The sequence below is a fragment of the Osmia bicornis genome, chromosome 10 (assembly GCF_907164935.1).
Source record: "Osmia bicornis bicornis chromosome 10, iOsmBic2.1, whole genome shotgun sequence".
NCBI lineage: Eukaryota > Metazoa > Arthropoda > Insecta > Hymenoptera > Megachilidae > Osmia > Osmia bicornis.
Window position 1 is genome coordinate 8,531,216 of NC_060225.1, and position 19,127 is coordinate 8,550,342.

Genomic DNA, 19,127 nt, shown 5'->3' on the forward strand with positions numbered 1-19,127 from the left:
CTAAATTTAATCGCTGGCTATTTATGTTTTGTATTTTTTTTTATTTATAAATTGACACAGAACGTATCGCGTAATACTTTCGTTTATTGCAATGTAATCGAGAAGAAATTACGTTCCATTTTATGTAACCCACCGAAAAACCAATAATACAATTATCCCTTTGTTTCTAATTTTAAACATAGCGTTTTTAGAACGTAATTATATTGCATGTATTTTATTCACTTGTATATATATTACTATTTGTTAATTATTAATGTACCCATTAACAATGTATCAACAAAAATTTATTTGTATAATTAATATAAAAATTGTGATGGTTTAGCAAATGTTTAATACAAATAAATTTTTCACATAATATTTAAAATAATCTTTCATGATTATTTGCCTGCTTTCGATATCGACTTATTTCTATATCTATCAAAGATCTTCACGTGGACGTAATATGCGTTGTTTCTACTGAACTATTCGGTGTTAAATGCAATAAATTGATCTCATTATTTAGTACTTTATATCAAATAGTATTAAACTGTGAATGTTAAGTTTAGATATAATTCATTGTTTCAGTGTGTAAATGTTCCAATTTCTTTTATTGAGTATTTATATAACCTAACAGGTTGTGTCTTTCAAAGGTAAGTTTAAATTACTACATGGTTGTTTTTTAATTACCATCTTTAGAAATATTTATTATATTTAATTTTTGTTATAGGTACTTGAAAAATAACCAATAATTTTATATCACATAATAAATAATTTATGTTATATTCCATCATTATTGTAAACACACATGCAATGAGTATTTGCATAACTCTGTTGCAAAATGAGTAGATTGTACCAATGTATTATCTGTCAGTACATAAATACTTCTACTATGAATTTACATAATCATCATGTTCAACACCATAGTCCAGTAGAATTATCGGAAACTATTATCAATCTCCAAGGTTTCAAAATATTAAATAATGTGAATAATACAGAAAAGAGATATTTGAAACCAATTAAAGTAGGTGACAATAACAATAATATTCATAATAACAATGAGAATTTATATAATCGTGTCATTATTAAGACTGAAGAAAATAAGAAATTCTTACATGATAAAGCAAGTTGCTTATTAAAGTGCGGTCAGTTCATTCCTTGGGAGCATGAGCTAAATAAAAGGAAAGAGATAAATGATGAGGAATTTGTTAACATTATTGAACAGCTTTGTTATGATTTAAGTAAAAGAAAGCAGAGAGGAAGAAAAAGAAAAAGTGAAATAGATAGTACAGAAATAAAAAGTCCTGTTAAAGATATTCAGAATGAGAACATTATGGGTACAAGCAATAAAATTATGAATAACTCTGACATTGTACCTTCCCAAATTTCTACAGCAACAGTTTCATCTTGGAATGCTAAGAGCTCAACTAATATGGCTGATGATAGTATTCTTAAGTTAGAAATTGATGAAAAGGAAGTGGACACTGAAAATAATGATTCTATGACATTAGAATTACATAACATTGATACAAACAAAGATGTTTTAATCTATGATCCATCAACTGGTAAATTTTCTTGGAGTTCAATAATGAGTGGAATTTCTTTTGAAAACAAAGCAAGCACGAGTTAAGAAATAGAATACTAGTTTTGAACCTCAATAAACTTTGCCAAAGATCATCATGTAAGAATCTACAAAATTGATTCAAATAATTTTTTTTTTTTATGATAAGCATGATCTTACCTTTTAAACTTACAGTTCCCATATTATGAATTTGTTTATATGATCACAGATAGGAAGCTTTTATTATTTTTTTTTTTATTATATAAATGCTATATATTTTACAAAAACAAAATTTTACATTAACGATTGTCAGTAATAGTACTAGTTGTTTAGTATGATACATGTATAAAGACTAAACTGATCTATTTTATGTTAACTATGTACACCATAAATGATGTTTCTCTGTCATACAAACCCTGTAAAAAACATTGTACATTTTTCTATGTCAAATAAATGTATTTTTAATAAAATACTTTTAATTAATTTCGTCCGTAAAAATAAGATAAGAAAAAGTCGCATACCATAGTTCCATAGGTGTAAGTTCTATTTTTGTAGAATCGAGACATTTTATTTATAATTAATAGCAGTCCATTGAATTCACGTCTCCTTTTTTATACACAGTTAATATATCATCTATTATAGATTCAAAACTAGTCGTGTATGAAGACAACCATCGATTCCTATCTTCGATATAAGCATCGATATCTGAGTTAAATATTCTTTGAAGAAAAACTTGTCTAGTAACACAAGAAATAGATTGAAATGTTTTTTCATCCATTTCTTCAGTTTCTTCGTCCATTTTCATTGATTTTTTGCAAATAGAAGCAAGTAAATTTGTATCATTAGCATCCACAATTTCTTCTATTACACTAGTAGAATTACTATTCATCTGTTTAGAAATGGAATTCGTAATATTATCGGGTGGTTCATATTTAACATAAGAACTATCTATTGTAGCAATGTTTTTGGGCAGAGGCAATTGTGGTAAAGGTTCATCGAGTTTGTACTTCAAAAGGAAGTCTTTTAGCTTCTTTATTATTGTTGCTGACCTTTTACACACTTCAAAATCGCTTTCGTCCTCAAGAGTTATCAAAAGTACCTGCAATTTAATGAAATAAAATGTAACTTATCAATTAATGAACAAATATAATGAGTTAACTTACTCCTAAGCAATTTTGCCTTGCTAATTCATCCAATGCTTTGTTAAGCCTTCGTTTTATTTCGATTTCATTTAAAGAAACGATCTTCCTATGTTCTTTGGAAAACGTTACGTTCGGAAACTGACCATCGAGTACTCCTTGATCAGATAAATGCGATTTTATAAACTCTATCCAGAAATTAAGAGCATTTATCTTCACTTCCCAATGGAGATCAATAACAGCAGCTGTTGACATTGCTCGTGACATTAAATCAATAACGTTTTTCCTAAATAATAGTGTAATCAACAATTTTGAAACAACACGCGCAAAGTTTTGAACAATTTTACTTACTGCCAGTTATGATGTACATATAATTCCTTCATTAAAATTACGGCTTCTTTTCGAACTATAGCCTCACTATCGTCACTTAATAATTTCATTGCCATATCCTGAAATATAAAGGAACAATTTTATTTTTCTGTACGCCTTAATTAGTAACTTTATACAGAAACGTACAGGTAAATTAAACTCTGATAATTTTTCATCCCATAATTTGTTAATTCGAATAGTACTTGAAATAAACGTTAAAGCAGAAGCGCGAACATAACTTTCAGAATCTGTTTTAATAATTTCAATTGCCACTTGGAGAAACTGATTTGCTAATAAAAATTCTTGAAACGCTGGATATTCTGTAAATAATTATGAGTGTTACATATTATACGAATTACCCATTTTATGATATGTGCTTGATTGCTTACTGTCTTCTGAAATGATTGCAATAGTGTTTAAAACTTCCAGTACACTATCCCTAACTTCCCAATTTACGTCATGCAATCTTTTGAATAACGTCGGCCCTATTTCATTCATGTGGCTGTCCGTTTCAATCAGTAACACTAAATTAGATGGCATAAAATTTTGAATTGCTAATTTGCATACTTTTAAAGCTTTCACACAGATCTGAAATGAAAACTTTACAATATACAATGCACAAATCAATTTTGACAAATACCTATTTATATTTAAAATATACCATAGGCAACGTTCCTGGATGATTTAAAATTCCTTGTGCTATAGATAACAAGCATATGGTTTCTACACATTCTTGCCACTTTAATTTAAATTTCTCTGTCATAACTGCTAAAGCGTTCAAAAGCGATGCCAGTAATATAGGATGATCAACTATCGGATCTCCTTCTAGTGGCGATTCAAACGCCGCATTTTTCTTTGGTCCATTATCCATGTTTGTCCAATTACTCATCCCTGTGTTATCTGAATCTTCACTGCATGTATCTGGTACATAATTTTTTAGTACATGAGACAGTATTTGAAATGTAATAACTGCAACATCCTGAGGAGAAAATATACAAAATACTCCATTATCCTCTAAATGTAAAGGTGTTAATTATAAATATAATTACTTCTCATTATACATACCCTATCCATAATATCTACTATTTCTAAAATCATATCGATAGATGTCTTGGCAATCTGAACTGCAGGTAAATCATTCTTGATAATAGTATCTCGTACATTATACGCTAATCTATGTATAGCTGTAGATGTAAGATCACATATTTTAGTAACAAACATACTGAAAAAATCAGTATCCTTATATGTGTGTTTAATCAATACACACAAAGGTAAAACCTGTTGGTGAAAAAAATGTATAACTTGATTAAATGTTATAAAAAAAGGATGATATAAAACGTGCTTACCATTAGAGATATCACTTGATGTTCAAACTTATGTTCATGGAAAAAATTAAATGATCGTAATGACTGAAGTTTTTTCCAGTATATCATTAAAAGTTTATTCATTTGTATTACTTCTGTCAAATATGATTTTGACAAAAGCATTAACAGTATATAAGTTAAATCACAACAGAATTTATGTGTTACTTCTTGAGTAATGGATTCGTTCTCTTCTTTAATCGCACGTTTTATTGGAATGAATAAACATTGCAGTAACAACTTTTCAATGTATGGTACAAGATTTGTACTAATACATGCCTCAAAAAGAGCCTTTGCCCTCATTTCTAAGTCAATAACTTCTTCGCATAATTCAGGTATTATATTATCGATATCTACAAATAATGTATTTTCTATAATATTATTCAATAAATCCAATGTAGTACATAATAGTTTATTCTGATCTAAACAATTATCCTTTAATGCATAATATATTTGTGACTCAATAGTAGTGGTTATTAATGGTGAAGCCACTTCTGCAATAACTTCTTTACAAAAATTTCCATTTTGTTGTTCATGTGACAACAGAAGCCATATAAACTTTTGACTTGCACGTGTAACGTACAAAGTATGATTCCAATGGGCATACTTTACAATGTCCTTCCAAATACCTACAAAACATATATTTTTAAAGCATACATTCCTACAAGTTCTTATAAAAATGTATTATATCAATTACCAGCATCTATAATCCACTGTCTTCCACTTCTGTGTGTAATCAGATCGGATAACATTGTAGTATAAGCCATTTTAACAGACACTGGTATATTATCCCCGCGTAGTTTAAAAGTATCACATAGTCTTTTATATACATCTTGAAATTGCCAGTAATGAAAACGTAATTCAACACGTGAAATTATACCCACAAGTTTCAAAGTAAATACAATTACAGGCTGTGAAGGTGAACCTTCAATACTCCAAACATTCAATGCCTTTAATACCCACTTTTGGAATAATTCACAGTGCTCATAATCATTTGTGTCACCTGAAATTAAGAGAATACTTACTTTTAAAAAAATGGAAAAATAGACATATTCATAATGTAAGTTTACAAAAGAATATAAAGGATATGAGGAAACATTTCTAATGATTAATTAATAGTAAAAAATATATCCTTACACTCTTTTATATTCTCTGAAATGTGTGACAACATAAGATCAAGATAAGTTGTGGATACAATGTTGTAATTAGGTGACAAGAATAACTCCAAAACTTCGGATAACCTTTCATCATTATTCTGCATTGTGCTTTCGTCTTAAATTTTTATTATTTACGCAATTTACTGTATATTATTTCTTACTTTTTCTTCCCTGCTTTAGTAATGGATGCTACTTTGAATACTCACATATTTACCAAGTTTTTTCCCAAAAATAATATATAAAAATAAAAACTATTTAACAGCAGATAAATGTTTATTTTTAAACATTTATTCTTTAAACACTCCGAAGATAAGAAATAACCTCTACATACACATAAGAATTAAGTACCATTTTCATCAAAAGATGTTTATTTGCCTGTAGCGTCACCTGACATTAGCAAGAAGCTCATTTTTAACACGAAACACTAGATGGAGTCACATATTTATAGCGCCATTCTTTAAATATAGAAATTTTAATGAATATTCAACATACATTAATTTGCAAATAAGGCCTCCTATCAAAAAATGTCACCCTACATTTTTAATGTAGGTTTAGATCCTTTCTGGTTGTGCCATTAAATCAAAAACATTCTGAATATTTAAATACATACCAAGAAATATTCAAATGAAGTTGAGAACCCCTAATGAAAGTGATATTGTTCATTTCATTCCATTCTTTTAGCAACAACAAGCACAGTTCTATTCCAGTGTGACGGATATTTATCGTGACTTTATCTTTACAGTGCAATGAACTTTAATTTCTTATTTTATTCATTATAAATGAGAGAGATTGTGACTTTATACAAATGGTGATAACATTATGAAAATTTTGCCCAGTTCTTCCTAATAAGATTTTAATAACAAAGGTATTCGATTATCACCGGACATCATTTTCTCTCTATACAATTAACGATCTTTAATTTGTTAAGTTTGTTGTTGGAGTTCTCTGTTTTCATCCTAAAGCATAACATTATTTTTTTATTGTAACATTCTTTGTCTTTGTTGCAGAGAAAGTGTACTTCATTACTTGGCATTTACTAACTTTATCTTCTTTGTATAGTCAATATGACAAATTTTCACTGCTTTGTTCGTTATAAATATAGTATTATACTTTTAAACAATGATATTAAATTTATTAACCCTTCCGTAATAGTAGAAATATCTCTGCTATATATATAACATTAACGAGTTTTATCTTCGTATATACAATAAATCGTCTTGTATAGTCGCTTCATTATGCAATATGCTTCTAATTCTTCTAATTAGATTCCATTAAGAATATGTTGATTAAATGTTGATAACTATTAGCGAAAATAAATTATTATGAAATAATTAGAATTTTATAAGGTATACGTATATGTATGTATACATCACATGATTAGATTACATTACCAAGAAGGAACAGTAAGATTCCTTTGTTATCTGAAACTGTGTTACTATATTTATTCATTTTTGCTCAATCAGCAGTTTGGAATGTAATGACTTAAATATCTTTAAACACTTACTATTATGATTTAAGTATATTCCTTTCCAGTAAACTTGTGTATATCATTTTTCTAATTTTTGTAGATAATTAAAAATGGCATGGACACATTATCAACGTATCTTAGCTGTTCTTATGGTGGTTACTGGATCATTTAATACTTTGTCTGTAAAGTGAGTAAGCTATTAAATTATAGAAATAATAATTAGGTAAGAAAAAGAATAATGCATATCATTTTATTATTGTAGATATGCAGATCGACAAATTGTACCTGGCGAAGATGGTCAGCCCAGACATTTTAATCATCCTTTCATGCAATCTTCCTTCATGTTTATTGGTGAAATGATGTGTTTTTTAGTATTCAAGATCTTGTATCATTATTATAGTCGCAGAGGTGTAAGTTCTATACATTAAATACGCATGTATTTACATCTAATACAATGTTTAATGTTTAAATTATATGATTGCAGGATAATTCTGTGGATAACAATCCTTTAACTAAAGGTTCACATGTATTTAATCCTTTTGTTCTACTTATTCCTGCATTATGCGATACATGTGCCACTTCTATTATGTATGTTGGCCTGAACATGACATACGCAAGTAGTTTTCAAATGCTACGTGGTGCTGTTATTATATTCACAGCTATACTCTCAATGAGTTTTCTGGATAGAAAATTAGGTTCTCGAGAATGGATCGGTATAGGAATGGTTATAGTTGGTTTAGCTCTTGTTGGACTCAGTGATATAATAACTATGGAAGATGCAAATGTTAGCACAAACTCTATTTTAACAGGAGACTTACTTATTATATGTGCACAGGTAAATTTGTAAACTTTCCTGCTTGAATAACAAAGTTTTTTGTTTAAAAAAAAATGCAATGCTAATACTAATTATTACTGTAGGTTATAACTGCAGCTCAAATGGTGATAGAAGAGAAATTTGTAGCAGGACAAAATATCCCAGCATTGCAAGCAGTTGGTTGGGAAGGTGCTGCATAATATTTCAAAAATATCTGTTTAAAAAATGAAAGTAATTGAAACATGTACATTGCGCAGGTATATTTGGATTCATCAGTATATGCATCATCATGATTCCTTTTAATTTTATACACGCTTCACCTCCGTTTGCTGACAATTCTCGAGGCACTCTTGAAGCCACTAAAGATGCATTGATCCAGATTGGAAACAGTGGACATCTATTGATGGCAATAGTTGGTCAGTATATGCATTACATTTTATTATCATCATTTATTGAAAACTAATATTGTAAATTATTTATGACTAGGTATATCGTTCAGTATAGCCTTCTTCAACTTTGCTGGTATTAGTGTTACCAAAGAAATAAGTGCTACTACAAGGATGATTTTAGACAGTGTTCGAACTATGTTTATATGGATTTTTTCTTTAATATTTCGGTGGCAATCGTTCCATTATTTACAGGTAAATTTTCTATTTTCATCGTATTTTCATTTTTTATTTTATCCTAATGCACTCGCTTATTTTATGCAGGTAATTGGATTTGCTATCCTACTTGTAGGAATGTCGTGCTACAACAACATCATTATCCCACAATTAGTAAGAAAATGCAGATATCACTTAGGCCGTCATAGACCACCAGCAAACGACTGTGAAAGAATTATCAATACTGCAGCAGACGACATTCCAGAAACTCAATAACGTGTATTTTATCCTTAACATATTTGAATATTGCTAATATCGTGATATTGAGAACTGTTGTAGTTTCTCTGAGGAACGGTGAAGCCTGTGATCTTAATCATTTGTGAAATTATAATTAGCTCTCTTTGATTCTGAAATTGATTACCGCATTTAATAGTATAGCAAAATTAAAATATTTTTGATCAAGTGTGCTATCCAGTTTTAGAATAATCTTTTTAAATTAATAATTTCTAATCTACTGCTCCTGAATGGTATTATCAGGCCTGTACAAGTAGTGTGTTTTGAATAGTGAGCACTTACCATCAGAAGTGATTGAGGGGAGTAGAAGTTTGCTCATTTTCTTTCCTATTCTGTCAGTGTTAGATTTCTATTGACATTAGCGCGGTCACTGGCTTTTTCCATTGTGCATGGCTGCTGCTCTTTATGGCGTAGTTTATTCAATGGGGTACCGAGTTGCACGGGCCTGGTATTATAAATGAAATAAGAGTATTTTGTATCTATACATTTAAATGTATTTTATTACCATGGAAGAAATACGTTAATAGGTATCAATGTAAAAAAATTAATTACTTCACAATGTCCTTGTTATTTTTTTTATCCTGCCATATTTATTAAAAAATTATATTAGAACCATTTGGTAGTGTGTAATGGACATTTGAAATTAATTTTTATATTCTTCATCTGTTTGAAGATACTTTCATAGAGGGCAAAGATTTCTTTTACAATTCATCCACAATGATGAGGCTAAGTAAAAGAGGGATTCGTATTTCAATATTACACTTGTTTATTACTTCCTACATACTGTATACGTAAATGATAAGCTATCTTGTGCAAAAATTGTTGATGTAACATAACATATATGTGTACATCACATATTTTGTACATACATAAAAATATATTATATATGTAATAATACAACACCTGTATGCAGGTACATGTATATGTACAGATACATAATAGTTTTCTAAATAAAATAACAGTGACATTTTGCATTAATGAAAAAATGATATATTTTTGTGCTACCTTCAATAAATTGTCTATAAAAAAAAACAAACATGTTAGGTTGGTGATCGTAGTATTTCATTTACTTACATCCCACCTCCTGATCAAGTTGAAGATGCTGTATGGAATGTTTCATAACTTTTTTTACTAACTTTATGTTTCTCTAATTGCTGACACATTGCTGTCAATTTAGAAATTTTTCAATGACGTTCCCATCGAATACAACTTCGATTTCTACGGCAATGAAAAGAAGTATGGCATATCGTACGACAGCATTCAATATAAATTGATATTACAATATTTAATACCAATACTACAAATCAAACATGATATATCCATTCTAATAATTAACGTGTCCTCGCAGCTATAAGTAAACCACGCATCGCATGACCATCAAAACTATCTAAGCTTTAAATGAACTCGTAACATTTATTATGCATTTACGACAGACAATGTAAATGGAAGATGAATTTAATTGTACTGCTCTGGCAATACATAGGAAATATCATCCCAAGGATGCCGGTATAGGCCTTGTTTCAATCTCTTTTGATCCATGAAGTGACCTACGACAGTAAAACGGAATAGATTGAAATATTTGTACATAACTTTTTATAATACATCGTATTAGAAAAAATACCTACCGATAAAACCTATACTCCTACCAAGAACGAATAAACTATTTATAGCACCGATTTCAATGTACTCCTGTGCTTCCTCTCTCGTGAAAGTTCCGCTGTTCCTTAGCATATCAACGAAGGCACAAGCAATTATACCATCGACATTTAATATTAGATTAGGTTTCTTAGTTGTTGTTATTTTCTCAACTTCTAATGCATATTCCACTAATGGTTTCGCAGGGAAGTTTTCCATTACGTATTCTTTAATAAGCTTCACCCGCATATCTGGATTGTTTATAGATTTGATACGGTGACCGATACCCATGATAAGTTTACCCTTTTTACGTGTGTTATTTACAAATTCCTGAGGATGTAAACCGGCATCGTATGCTTCGGAAAACATACGAGCAGCACCGTCTAATGCTCCACCGAAACGATCACCCTGTTAAAGTTTACACAAAACATTAATGTCACTATTATATTTCATACTAATCAGCTTCTCATTTACTTACTATAGTTAAAAGACCGGACACGAGGGAACTGACTAAATCTTTACCAGCTCTTGCACAAACGATGGTGTTGTGCGCTCCTGACACGGCAGGACCGTGATCAGCTGTTAACATTAAAGACATTTCAAGGAATTTACAATAAATAGACGGCAAGCACCGTTGGAACCACAGCAACGAAACTACGCCACCGATCCCTACGTTCTGCTTGAGAACTTCGGTTACCGGCATTCCAGCGTATAATAATTCCTGACCACGTTCGTCACAGATGGACGTCATGAATGAAGCTGGTTTTCTTATCAAACCAAGCTCCTAAAAAACACAAAAGATTCGATTTACAATCGTTACTTCATAAAAATGCGAAATTACAAATTATGTAATTACCCTAGCCCAATTATAATCCATGGGAACGGTTGGCGGTGGTACTTCTGGTGCTGGAACAATGGTTCCCTGTTTGACAAGTTTCTCGTAAACGCTCTGCAGCAGATCGCCAAGGCTGTCGAAACTATCAGGAACGTAAGCACCTGCTGCTTTCAATGCAGCGTTCTTAGAGGAAGCTGTTTCCAAGTTGCTATGAGCGATCGATCCAGCATGACCGAATTGTACTTCGGAATTAAACATGCTGGCACAAGTACCGATACACCAGGCAACCAACGGTTTCGTAATTTTCTTTGACTTCAATGCCTCGCATACTTCGTATTCTTCTACACCGCCAACCTCGCCAAGAAGAACAATAAGCTTTACGTCAGGATTCTTTTGATAACGCATTATGTGATCCATGAACGTGGTTCCTGGATAACGATCTCCTCCGATCGCAACACCCTCCAACACACCGTTCGAAGCTTTCGAGATGATGTTATTTAATTCGTTAGACATACCACCGGAACGAGAAACATAGGCGACGCTGAAAATTTAAGTTTCTTAGTGTACGAAGTTAGATATTGAAAGGAAGATCTCGTGTTGAATAAGATAAATACCTGCCAGGCCTGTAAAGTTTACTGTGAAGGATATTATCCATCATTCCACCGGTATTACCAATTTTAAAGCAACCTGGCTTAAGACCACCAACGGTAGCCGGGCCGATAATAGCAACACCCTTCTGGTCCGCCATTAAAATTAATTTTCTTGTCATATTCTCTGGTATACCTTCGGCGATAATGGCAATCGTTCGAATCTGAGGGAACTGCATCGTTTCAACTGCACTGTCGTATGCAGATCTTAAAGATGCAAATGTAACCATAACATCTGCATCCGTATGTTTAGCCATGGCATCTTTCATTTGTTTGTAGACGGGAATTAATACCTATTTACAAAAGGAAATTCATTATAATTTCAATGAATTCTAATTGATTTTAACCCCTTGCCCTACATCGTGTCACACTCGTAACGCAATCTACAGTTTAAATATGTTAAATTTGGTTGGTGCTTTTAGTATGATTGAATTTTGAGTTTAATTTTAATTATAATTTACTCAGTCAATTATGCACGATATTTAATTTTTCTTTATTTGTTTCAAAATTGAAGCAATAAATGATTAGAAAAATCATAGGCAAAGGGGTTAAAAAAGAATTTTATATGTACCTCTTTATGACCCCAGTAAAACTTCTGTTTGTGATCACCGGTGAATGGGTATACGATAGCAGCTACGGATGGTTCAGATCTACGGCAGACGAAATCAAAGTCTAGCATACTCTGAACAGCTCTGTTTTGCATTCCCCAGATAATAGCTCTGGTTTTATTGCTAAAAAGCTGTTTGTCCGCCGATCCATCAACGGAATCGCTCGATGCTAGTTTGTATTGCTTGGTAGGCGAAGTGGAAGAAGTACTTTTTGGAGGGGCTGCGGGTCCTACATCTTGTCCGGATGGTAAGAGAAAGTTCGCGGTGGAAAATTCCTGAGCCTCGGGATCCGGGATCGGTTTTTTACCTAAAGCCATCGCGCATATCGCTGTCATATGAGTTTCTGGACCGAATACATAAACTGGTATGACAAGTCTTCTACCAACTTCGCGTATTATTCTAAAATTATAAATAAAAATGTAGCGATGAGATTTTCTAAATCTCGCAGAGGCTGAAATTAAACCATCTAAACAGGCTTATACCTTAAACCTTCTTGGTAATTAGGTCCTGCTCTTCTTACGAATATCTTCACGTTATGCTCGACGAGTTTCGGTTGAAACTCTTGTAGCGCTTTTACAATACCCTTGAAGGTTGCAGCAACGTTTGTAAAATTAGCGATACCTCCGCCGACAATCAATACCTTCCCCTCTTTTCGTTTCTCCTTCGTCATTAAACCTAAGATCGTTTTCGCGTATTCGTAAGTCTGCTGTTCACTGGGCGCTCCCGAGTATTCGCCGTAATTAGCTAGTTCATTTGCTGCGCCCAAATCGCAAATGGTATCCGAGTATATCACCGATGCACCTGGAAAATATTAATTCGGCAAATGAAACAGACGCGCGAGCAGGAGAGGATTTTATCAGAATGAAGCATACGACTTGACAATCACAATTTGGTTAGAATGAACCCGATTAATCACGTAAATGATACTGCTGTGCGCTTCTACTGACCACCGCCAGCAACCATCGTCCATATCCGACCAGCTGGATTTAGAATAGTTAGTTTCAAACTGGCTCCCGATTTAGCATCTAAATCAGCAATGTACGCCTCCTCCGCATAAGCATCCCTTCCGAACGGTGGTGGGTAATCAATGTCCCCCCAGTCTGGTCTGCATATGAAATCCGCGGTTGTGTCCAATTTAGCAGCAAGATCGAGCACGTAAATCCCATTTTTCGTTACTACCAATGGATTTATTTCTAGGTAAGTGAAATATAAATTAACGTAAAACTTGTACAAGGCGTCTATGAATTTTGCAATTGCTCTGAAAAGAAAAATGATATGTATTATTATCAAGAACATTGTATTTCAAATAGAACAACGCTTTGATTCAATGAATACACACTCTTTTCTTTCACTCGCCACATTTACTAATAGTTTTTCCATTATCGTATTCTGATCCGGTGCTTCTTCTCCAACAGATACTTCCAATTTTAAAGCCTTCGCATCGACGTCTCCGATATCTACACCTCCTTCATGGTGGAATAGAATAGTATCAGCTTTTCGGTGAGAATAGATGCAAACATAAGCTTCTTCTTCCTATATGCAACAACATTTGTAGTCTTTTAATAACTGTATCTTTTTCTTTCATTACTTTCTCTTAGTAATAAATAACTACCTGTTTATGGGGAACAAACGGCTCGATGATAAATGTTCTCAACTTCCCTGTTGCTTTTCCTACTTGCTGATCTTTGTTCATTCTTTCTGCCACCCATTGTTTCACTGTATTCAAATCTGCATTCACTTTAATCAGACCAAGTTTTCCACGTCTCTTGATTAGCTGATCAGGTTTGACAACTAATTTCTCTGTCAGCAGCCATGGATTATCATTTACAACATCTGTCCAATTTGTAAGTTCTGTTATTGTCACAAATCTGGATTTTACTGCATTTGTGCCAGGAGAAAGTTTACGATTAATCAGATCTTTTCCAGTTGCCTCACGAATTGCCTTTGCTGACATTTTATATTATTCTCCTGAAATAACAAACTATTTCAGTAAACAAAAAATGGAATACAAAGTAAAAAATTACATTTTTAGATGATGGTGTTGTTGTCAAAGAGAAGAGACTGGTTTTAAAGATTCTCAAATTGAACCAAGTAAAAGTCGGTCGACCGAGTTCCAACGTTGAACGAACACAATTTACAAAATACGCTTTTAATTCTATTGTAGAAAAACGAATATTCTTTGAATAAAAATATTTTAAGTACACTAAAAATTAACGCAAGAGTTCCTCTTCTCTGGGAATACAATGTATGTATGTATATACCATTATACAGCGTTTCAAACTATTTTTTACGTCACGACACGAAATTTAAATAATGTATACATTTTTTCGAATACGACTACAAACCTTACATAATCATTATGGATATTTACATCGTGTACGTAGCCGCACGTATGAAAAGATTTTGAATAATTACCTGTTCGAATTATAATTTTAAAATTTCGAAAGAAAGAAAAAGGAAAATCGACTGATTAGCGCTTTGACTAAAAATGATGAAAAAAAAATGTTTATATAAGAACTATTATAGTTAATATATGAGTCGATATTATAATACAACGCATCAAAAAGACGTACCGTATTTAAGAACAAAAAAAATATTTACTTTGGAATGCAGGTAAATCAAACAGTTATGTCAGCCAGGAACTGACACTAAAATTATAATTTTAAATGAGATTCGTATGAGAAAAGTGCGTAACAATAATTTCAATACCTTGGACGTTACAGGCACGAGGATTTAATTAAAAAAACATCCTCGTTATAAAATCTTCCCGTTAGAATAAAATATGTAAAAATGAAGAAATTAGAAATTGATAACTTTCACTTCGAAAGGAATGGCTACGTGGTCGTTCACGTAATTATATTTAATTTCTTTCACATTTTTCTATATTAAAAATAGGAACGTACAATTTTTATACGCATCAAGTTTTTAATTTGACAAGATGAAATTTCATTAAACGACCGTTAATTAACGCGGATGAAGTAACTTACTTGAATTACATATACAGAATGGAGGGATACGTAGAGAATATTGAATAAAACCACACTCACTTTTTGAAAAATATGTAATAAACCACGTTCGAATTTCGAAAACCTTTCGAAAATTCGAGTTCGACCGGTAAATTTCCTAACCTAAGAAATTTCGATTAGAAAGTAAAGAGAAACGTCCACCACGCACTAATACTGGCGGTTAACTGAACGTCCAAAGTGACACTGCGCGCCTAAGTAATATCGAGACCACACGATATCTCGAGATATCGTACGATTCTACCATTTTTTTCTCACGACTGGTCGTATTTTAACCTATTTTCTTTTTTCAGCGTTACATGTTGTGCTTTTTGCATTTGAAAGGTTGAAATGTAAAATATTCTATAATAAAATAATACAATTCTAAGAACAATTTTTTATCTCCTCCATTTTTAATGATAAAATTAACCGCCAACCATTTTAAAAAGTCGGTGTGTATCGTCAAAGTACAGCAAACAATTTTGCATAATTTGTGCGATAGATTATGCAAATATTGAAAATAGGTTATACGATAGGAATATATGAAATTCTTTTGTTCGAATTCTTTTTACATTAAAAATATCTAAATACATTTAGCTATCTTATCGCATACATAACGTTACAATCTTAAAAATTGTTCATTTTTATTTTTTTATTTCCAACGTAATCTGGATCAGAGGAATATTTTATATCTAAGTTCAACGTGTCGATCTTTTTAGTTATCATCATTCGTCTTACTTATCTAACAACAGAAATATATAATTCTCCATTTTTCTTTTTTTTTTTCTACGCATATTCAAAGACACTATAATGGATGAAAGTTACGTATCATATCCGTGATTATGATATGTAATTAAGTTCCGCTGCTGCACCTAATGCATTATTTATAAAAACCTCTTAAGGAACTGACATTTTCATTAAATTATGTTAGCATTTAGACAAAATATTCCAATTTAGAGTATCATGAGAATTAACTATTCATCACGTGACTTGTAACGCGATTTCTGCTTACCACGTGGACAGATAGCAAAGTATTCAAACTTCTTCATTATTATGCAATTTTCTCATGATTCTATCGGCTGATATATTATATATAAGAACAATATTCGTCTGCGACAAATAGATATTTTTAACGATTAATTATAACGATTATTAATACGCAAATAGATATTTTTAACGATTCGCTAAATGTAAGAATTTAGAATATTTTCAACTTAATTGTCACGTGTACTTTGATACGAAAGCTAACGCAAAAAATAAAGAACAAAATTAAGAAAATTAAATACGGATAAAGTAACTATTAGAAATATAAAAAAATTGTCTAATTCGAATGTATTTATGCATCCTAAAAAATCAGAAATTCCATACATTATTCGACGCGTTCTATTAAATACAAAGGTGTGAATTTCATTAGCATTTGCAAGAATCATCGAAAATTTAAGCGCACGATTAATAGCAATTATAATGAAGGTAAAATAAATTGATGGCAAAAAATGTCACATCAATCATTCTTGAATTTATTGTATTTTTATGAGATCACGCGGCAGCAGCGCTTTGGTGTCCATTACCTTCGTGATAATCACGACTCTTAAACATTAATTTAACGCAGTGGTCCTCAAAATGATGTTATCAGTCTTTGCAAAGTATTAATTTTTGTTTAAGGATTTTACAGTTAAGATATACTATTTTAGTCACAAAACGTATGTAATACTTTCCTTTTTTACAATAAAAAATTTTATACAATGAATGAATACAAGTTTGATCGACTATTCTCGTATTTGACGAATTTAAATTAAATCTAAGCTGTTATTTCTCACGGAAGACTTCTACTTGTCGTTCCACTTGTAACCATCTTCTGTATTCAAGTGCAACCTTGACCTTTTTAAACGACTAACACATTTGAATATAAACTTCTAAGTGTTTTTAAAAAAATTAACTTATAAATCAGTCCAAAAGTACTTTACCGGTTCGAATTCAGGAAATAATATTTAACGATTCGGTATCCGGTAACTAATGAACAATGTTCTATTATTGAAGAATTTCTTACATTATGATTAATTTTTATCATAGCTTGTAACTCGCGTTACAAGAACTACAAGACGAAATAGAATTCTCTATGTAAATGATTAACATTTTCAGTGTCATGACAAACTTAATAAAATACTCGTTTCTCTGATACTTGAAATTAATAAATCTTTAAAAAGATAGTAAACAAATATATTCTACATTTGACACGAGATAACAGGATTATTACAGAGTATACATATTATTTGTTGATAATCTTCAGTTTTTTTCAATGATATAATTATTGTCAGAAAAAATATACTAAATTGCAAGGACTTCGATATTTTCAACTTTGTTTTTATGACTATCTGGATTAAGGTTATGTTTCCATAATGTTTGATACAGTATCATTGCACTAATGCAATTATATGAATAACTTGAAAAATATTCTTCGAAAACTAATTATTACAACATTTTTGCTACCAGATTATTGATTACTGATATACCAATACTAATAATACTAAAAATATTCTTAATTTTCGTTAAATATTAAAGATGTTTCTTATGAAGTATTTAAAACGATAAGGTTAGATTCGTTGTATCGATTAGTAGGTGGAAGTTTATAAATATAATACTTACGAATTAACAGCCTCCTTAAACAGATGTGAGAATGTTGAATGTGCTAAGAAATCTTTACTTTCTCAGAAACTAGATAGAGATGCCTACTTAAATCACAGGCTGATGAAAAAAAATTACTTTACATTCTTAGCTGCATCGATGTTATTGGTGTGAAGTGTGATTCAAAGACTATTGACGTGTCTTTCGGACTGAAATCACAATATGTACATATTATATTAATTATCTTTCAATATTACTAGCGAAATAAATATTCAATTTTACGATAAAATTACATTGAATTAATTTAAAATGTTATTAATCATTCGTCAATTCTGTTTAAATATTACGGGTCACTGTGACGTATTTGTGACGTAGCGGCACTACGTCATATCGTATGATTCTTGTAACCGCTACTTACACATGGATTTTAGATTAATTAAGATTGATATAAAAGAAAACTGTAATAGAAAACTCAGCAATTCATAGAATACAATGGATTTTATTACAATTTTTTTTTAAATTATACTAGAAATTATTTAGTATTAGATGTATAAAATAATAGATACATACCAAACAGTATAATAATCTGTTTAGAAAATATATTTATTATGACAATTTTTGTTATCTCCTATAAATAGAAATGAAAAAAAAAAATACTGAATTATATAAAAATAATAATATCACGAAAAATGTTTACATTAACTGGTGCACAAAATCATATGAAATTATACTGGTTTATAATTTACATACCTCTATCAAATTTAGTGATACATACTATCACTGTATTTACATATTCCAACCATATGTAGCTTTACAATTTACATACTTCTATCAAATTTAGTGATACATACTACCACTGTATTTACATATTCCAACCATATGTAGCTTTACATATTTTTATAAAAAGTGCTCAATTTATAAAACTGTATTTTATATGTGAATGTTATACAATATACGTATATGCAAGTCAGTTTCTATGAAAGGACAAACAATTACGTTTGTCCGGTAACACAAACTTGTGTTAAAATACTTCATCG

The 19,127-nt window shown here is 31.1% G+C and overlaps 4 protein-coding genes and 1 long non-coding RNA gene across 12 annotated transcripts; 2 read left to right on the plus strand and 3 right to left on the minus strand.

Moving 5' to 3' along the window:
• Nucleotides 1-273: 273 nt before the first annotated feature.
• LOC114876346 (putative uncharacterized protein DDB_G0274405) lies at nt 274-2,007 on the plus strand. Its single transcript, XM_029187719.2, has 2 exons — nt 274-629; nt 707-2,007. The coding sequence occupies exon 2, from the start codon at nt 818-820 to the stop codon at nt 1,604-1,606; it is 789 nt and encodes a 262-aa protein (XP_029043552.2). The 5' UTR covers nt 274-629; nt 707-817; the 3' UTR covers nt 1,607-2,007.
• LOC114876335 lies at nt 1,633-5,935 on the minus strand. 3 transcript variants are annotated; one of them, XR_003789363.2, is made up of 12 exons: nt 5,770-5,935; nt 5,544-5,678; nt 5,104-5,409; nt 4,392-5,035; nt 4,111-4,323; nt 3,707-4,024; nt 3,435-3,633; nt 3,193-3,365; nt 3,028-3,125; nt 2,701-2,962; nt 2,059-2,636; nt 1,633-1,953 (listed from the first exon to the last, which is right to left on the minus strand). XR_003789363.2 is itself a non-coding variant. In XM_029187695.2 (10 exons), exons 1-10 carry the CDS (start codon nt 5,665-5,667, stop codon nt 2,115-2,117), a joined length of 2,859 nt encoding a protein of 952 aa, XP_029043528.2. In that variant the 5' UTR covers nt 5,668-5,935; the 3' UTR covers nt 1,633-2,114. The 3 variants fall into 3 exon arrangements, 1 of the variants encoding a protein (XP_029043528.2); XR_003789362.2 differs by having other exon boundaries at nt 5,544-5,935; XM_029187695.2 differs by having other exon boundaries at nt 1,633-2,636; nt 5,544-5,935.
• A 192-nt stretch (nt 5,936-6,127) lies between these two features.
• Nucleotides 6,128-9,300, plus strand: LOC114876343 (solute carrier family 35 member F6). Of its 2 annotated transcripts, none has more exons than XM_029187715.2 (8): nt 6,128-6,428; nt 7,132-7,218; nt 7,294-7,441; nt 7,516-7,866; nt 7,950-8,034; nt 8,103-8,261; nt 8,332-8,486; nt 8,556-9,300. In XM_029187715.2, the coding sequence occupies exons 2-8, from the start codon at nt 7,142-7,144 to the stop codon at nt 8,721-8,723; spliced, it is 1,143 nt and encodes a 380-aa protein (XP_029043548.1). In that variant the 5' UTR covers nt 6,128-6,428; nt 7,132-7,141; the 3' UTR covers nt 8,724-9,300. The 2 variants fall into 2 exon arrangements, with proteins under 2 accessions (XP_029043548.1, XP_029043546.1); XM_029187713.2 differs by lacking the exon at nt 6,128-6,428 and adding an exon at nt 6,933-7,037.
• Nucleotides 6,436-7,153, minus strand: LOC123988240. The gene is made up of 3 exons (XR_006829796.1): nt 7,068-7,153; nt 6,955-6,990; nt 6,436-6,863 (listed from the first exon to the last, which is right to left on the minus strand). It is a non-coding gene; the product is annotated as an uncharacterized LOC123988240 (long non-coding RNA).
• A 183-nt stretch (nt 9,301-9,483) lies between the features above and the next one.
• Nucleotides 9,484-18,299, minus strand: LOC114876334 (ATP-citrate synthase). 5 transcript variants are annotated; one of them, XM_029187689.2, is made up of 11 exons: nt 18,112-18,299; nt 14,079-14,434; nt 13,806-13,999; nt 13,414-13,724; nt 12,949-13,267; nt 12,430-12,865; nt 11,826-12,151; nt 11,233-11,752; nt 10,855-11,160; nt 10,367-10,784; nt 9,484-10,288 (listed from the first exon to the last, which is right to left on the minus strand). In XM_029187689.2, exons 2-11 carry the CDS (start codon nt 14,418-14,420, stop codon nt 10,197-10,199), a joined length of 3,264 nt encoding a protein of 1,087 aa, XP_029043522.2. In that variant the 5' UTR covers nt 14,421-14,434; nt 18,112-18,299; the 3' UTR covers nt 9,484-10,196. The 5 variants fall into 5 exon arrangements, with proteins under 5 accessions (XP_029043522.2, XP_029043520.2, XP_029043523.2 ...); XM_029187687.2 differs by lacking the exon at nt 18,112-18,299 and adding an exon at nt 15,514-15,677; XM_029187690.2 differs by lacking the exon at nt 18,112-18,299 and adding an exon at nt 15,454-15,677.
• Nucleotides 18,300-19,127: the final 828 nt, after the last annotated feature.

Bases quoted from the DNA above. Each gene is read 5' to 3' on its own strand.
- LOC114876335 (XM_029187695.2), bottom strand. From the start codon at position 5,667: ATGCAGAATAATGATGAAAGGTTATCCGAAGTTTTGGAGTTATTCTTG. The intron at 4,324-4,391 runs GTAAGCACGTTT...TTTCACCAACAG, and splicing joins ATCAAGTGATATCTCTAATG to GTTTTACCTTTGTGTGTATT. The intron at 3,634-3,706 runs GTATATTTTAAA...TTTTCATTTCAG, and splicing joins ATCCAGGAACGTTGCCTATG to ATCTGTGTGAAAGCTTTAAA.
- LOC114876343 (XM_029187715.2), top strand. From the start codon at position 7,142: ATGGCATGGACACATTATCAACGTATCTTAGCTGTTCTTATGGTGGTT. The intron at 7,442-7,515 runs GTAAGTTCTATA...ATATGATTGCAG, and splicing joins ATTATTATAGTCGCAGAGGT to GATAATTCTGTGGATAACAA. The intron at 8,035-8,102 runs GTGCTGCATAAT...TACATTGCGCAG, and splicing joins GCAAGCAGTTGGTTGGGAAG to GTATATTTGGATTCATCAGT.
- LOC114876334 (XM_029187689.2), bottom strand. From the start codon at position 14,420: ATGTCAGCAAAGGCAATTCGTGAGGCAACTGGAAAAGATCTGATTAAT. The intron at 14,000-14,078 runs GTAGTTATTTAT...TGTTGCATATAG, and splicing joins CGTTTGTTCCCCATAAACAG to GAAGAAGAAGCTTATGTTTG. The intron at 11,753-11,825 runs GTATTTATCTTA...TTAAATTTTCAG, and splicing joins AAACTTTACAGGCCTGGCAG to CGTCGCCTATGTTTCTCGTT.
- LOC114876346 (XM_029187719.2), top strand. From the start codon at position 818: ATGAGTAGATTGTACCAATGTATTATCTGTCAGTACATAAATACTTCT.